Source organism: Solanum stenotomum, unplaced genomic scaffold (genome assembly GCF_019186545.1).
Source record: "Solanum stenotomum isolate F172 unplaced genomic scaffold, ASM1918654v1 scaffold12540, whole genome shotgun sequence".
Lineage (NCBI taxonomy): Eukaryota > Viridiplantae > Streptophyta > Magnoliopsida > Solanales > Solanaceae > Solanum > Solanum stenotomum.
In genome coordinates this window covers 2,803-6,658 of record NW_026022097.1, presented here as the reverse complement: position 1 = coordinate 6,658, position 3,856 = coordinate 2,803, and the positions used below count along the sequence as shown (strand labels likewise).

Sequence of the window (3,856 nt, the reverse complement as noted above, 5' to 3'; positions counted from 1 at the left end):
AATATAGAAATATGATTTATCAATATTCTTTAAATTTGATGTTTGGTACGTATATCTAATTTGAAAGGTAAAAACTTTATATATACTAAGTGTGATTTCATTTTCAGATTTCAGAATATCTCATAAAATTTTAGATATTCATAAAGAGATCATGAAGACATCAAATTTTTCTTTCTCAAAGAAATCTCGAATAGCTCATAAATTTTTAGATATTTTTAAAGATTAAAATCTCGAATAAATTTTTAGGTGTTCACAAAGATAGTATGAAGACGTTAGTAATTTTGAATCTCTTAAACTTTTGGGATATTCATAAAGATATCAAACTATATCACTTTTCTTAATAATCAAATATTTCAAGAAAATCAATAAATACGTCACTAACAACGCTTAAATCACAGGAAAATTTTAAAAGAAAAAAAGATGGCAGAGATAATTACAAATTCAATATTTTCTCAATGACCCAACAAACTACTAACCCAAAAAAAGAAAAATCACAAAAAAATTATTTTAAAAAAAAGTGGGCCCAATGGGTTGTCTGTTTAATTTGTTCCACCGTTTGACGTGTCAATGCTAGCAAAGACCCATACTTCCGTATAATAATACCAACAAAACATGATGCTAATAGCATGCATCAGTTTTGGCCACGGAAATTTCCTAAAATTAATTGTGGTTCTTCTCAGAAAACTGATGTTAAAAAAGTCCGTAGGATAACTCGATGCAATAAACTTTGCTATCTAGATATAAAGTTCAAAAAATAAGATTATATTTAACATGTTATACTCAACTCTATCCTACATTTCTGTGAGCAACTATTTTTTACACATAAAAATAAACAAACAGCATCTTGTACAGTAAGATGACACAGGAACAAAAAACATTTCCTAATACTTTAAACATAAAAAGCAACCTAAAGATGAAAAGTGAGAGAAGAGATGTAATTTCATTAGGTTATAGGATATACGTCGATTTTATTAGGCTATTTTCAAAAGATTCACGATTCAAGCAGATGTAAAGAAGACATAGCAAATAATAACGAAAACAGAAGTGAAATTAGTAAGAAATAGTTACCATGGTAAGGTAGGATGAGAATAGGTATCATCGACATGTTGTTGCAAGCAGGTTTCATTTGGATTAAACCAGGGAGGGAATTCCATGACTTCATCAAATGGATAACATCCATAATCCTCAGCAATGTTCTTCTCATCAGGTCCAATTTCCATAGCCTTCAAGAACTTGAACCACCAAGCTGAAGTTGCCAAATTGAGTGTGTCATTCCACTCCATCTCATGTTGTTTCCCTACTGATCTGATCTCTTCCATTTCTTGGTCATCCATTGATGGATGCAACCTTGAATTCACCATTTCACCAATAGGACCAACCCCTTCTCCCACATAATGGAATTCATCTGAAGAAGATGATGATGAAAAGATTGAATTTTTATTGCTGATGCTACTACAATAAGGGGTTGCATCTAAATTGTTGAAATCATGGAAATTGAGATTCAATCCTAATGTTTGGTTGGGAAGTGGAAAATTCATGTTGTCTTGGAAAGGTAATTGGGAACCAAAGGATGAAACAGGGCAAGAATAAGGATATTGAGGAAGACATGGGAAGGTTGAATTGGAGAAATTTTCCATGTTGTAACATGGTAAGTTATTAGCCATAGTGTTGGAAGCATAAATCCTGGGGTTTCTCCGGGATTTTGGCTTCCCTTGTTCTTCCCCTAAAGATTCCTGAGGCCAAGTCTGCAACGACTGTGGCTCAGTGTGAGATTGTTGTTGTTGTTGCTGTTGTTTCATAGACGCTCTATGAAACTTAAGGGCAGTGACAATCTCACGCCGAGCCTCGGCCATATTTAAAAGCCTTTCTTGATAAGGCCTACTAGTGTGGAGTCTCCTCCTCACTTGTTTCTTTTTAATCTGTGGTGGTGCTGCTGGCTGTGGTGATGAAAATTGTGTATCACTACACAAAGTATCATCAAGTTTTGTTGAATTCTCTAGTGAATCATCATGGTCTTTAGGATTCAAGGGATCTTTGGTTCTTGAAGAAGTTAACTGTTTGACTAGGCTTCTAATATAGGCACCAGAGAGATGAGGCTCTTGTTTTAGTTTATCAACCTTTGCTACTTCCATAACTCCTCCTTGCTTTGGTGAAGATCTTCCCCTCATCTTTTACTCAAATGGCTTTGCTTTTCTCTCTTTTTGGGATCTTTTTTAGGATGGAAATGGAGGTCAATATAGCAAGAAAGTCGGTCTAAAGAAACATGTCATTCATTTTCTGAGGAGCCAAAGTACACACTATGCAGAGGAGAGGCAGAGGTTAGGAAGGTCTCTTAGGTGCATATAAATAGCTAGAGACAGTCTAGGGTTTTTAAATACTTTTGGAGTTTTCCCATTTTTCTACTATTCTTTTGTTAGTCTTAGATGGGGGTAGTTAGGAAGAGTTTCATAACAGATTTTACTCTACAAAATGACAGTTACATGTGTAAGCACCCTTCTCCTTTTTTTAATAGGATCAAGTTAAAGGAGGTATGAGACATAATCTTCCATAATAGTTGGAGGATCCACTATAACAACATCAAGTGTAGCCCGATGCACAAAGCATCCATATTAGTAGGGTCCGAGGAAGAACCACACCACATCGGGTGTGATGTAGACAACCTACCCTAATGCAAGCATTAGTGGTTGCTTTCACAACTCGAACCTGTAACCTATAGGTCACACAAAGACAACTTTACCTATAAATAAATTTGAGTATTGAGCCAAATCAAGTTGAGTCGAGTTAAGCCTATCAAACTTGCTATGGTAACAAGTTAAATCGACTCCGAGGTGAGCCCAACTATGAGTCCATACTTTGAATCCATCTGTTCATTTTTACTTATTTTGGATAAATTAATCTCATTCCATAAATAACACACAAAGTTGGTGTTATGACTGATTCAACCACATCTATCACTTAAGTTGTCAAAGTCAAATTTCAAACCTTTTGTTCTAAGCATAGTTTTCAAAAAGATATGCCAAACTAGAGAACAAATCAAATTCATCATCAAAGCCAACAATTTGACTAGTGTCCATTACACTCAGCCAAATCAAGATTAGAGAAACTCCAAAGTGTGAAATAATGGACTTTCACAGGATTCATGTACATTGATGACTTCGGTGGTGCATAATAGTCTGTCTATGACACTAAGGCATGTTCATGTGACCTTTTGGTTAGGCTAGAAAAGTCTCATTATGTATATGCGGTGTTCAAAAAATAAAACGACTAAAGAAACAAGAAATGAAAACACAATTGGGAGAAAAAAGAAAAACAGTCTCAAACCAACCAGACTTAGTTCAAGGGGCAAAGGTCGAGGGACTTGTGATTTAGGCCACTGGCTCGAGCCTTGTAGTATACGAACTAAGCCTGATTTTTAAGTGGAAAAGGGTAAAAGAGTGAATCCATTATTTCCGAGTTTCAAAGGATGCTATTGGTCTTAAGGGTTGCCACCCATCCAAAAGAAAAGGCAGTCCACTAGCCTCCACCATAATTAAGGCCTGCAAAAAGACCTTCAATGCTCAGAAAATCACACATCTTATACTTATCTAACCGTTGACAAAACAATTCTCAGAATTACCTAAGAAATGGTTAAGACAGGACATATCAATCATTCAACTAGAGAAAGAATCAGGGTAGGGACGTTTGGTAAAGTGTATTAGAATAATACTAAATAGGATGTAGTATTAATTATGTTGGGATTAGTAATTCAGGAATGTGTTATGCTGAGATTAGATATGTTGGAATCATTTCTTATTCATTGTTTGATTTGGTGTATTGCGGACAATTTTGTTTTTAATCATGCATATTACTATGACCC

At 35.1% G+C, this 3,856-nt stretch overlaps 1 protein-coding gene across 1 annotated transcript; it reads right to left on the bottom strand.

The window, feature by feature from the left end:
* Positions 1–487: 487 nt before the first annotated feature.
* On the bottom strand, positions 488–3,654 carry LOC125850001 (uncharacterized). The gene is given in 3 exon segments (XM_049529930.1): positions 488–617; positions 619–654; positions 1,069–3,654. Coding segments are annotated over 3 exon segments (1,251 nt in total). The 5' UTR covers positions 2,169–3,654; the 3' UTR covers positions 488–502.
* Positions 3,655–3,856: the final 202 nt, after the last annotated feature.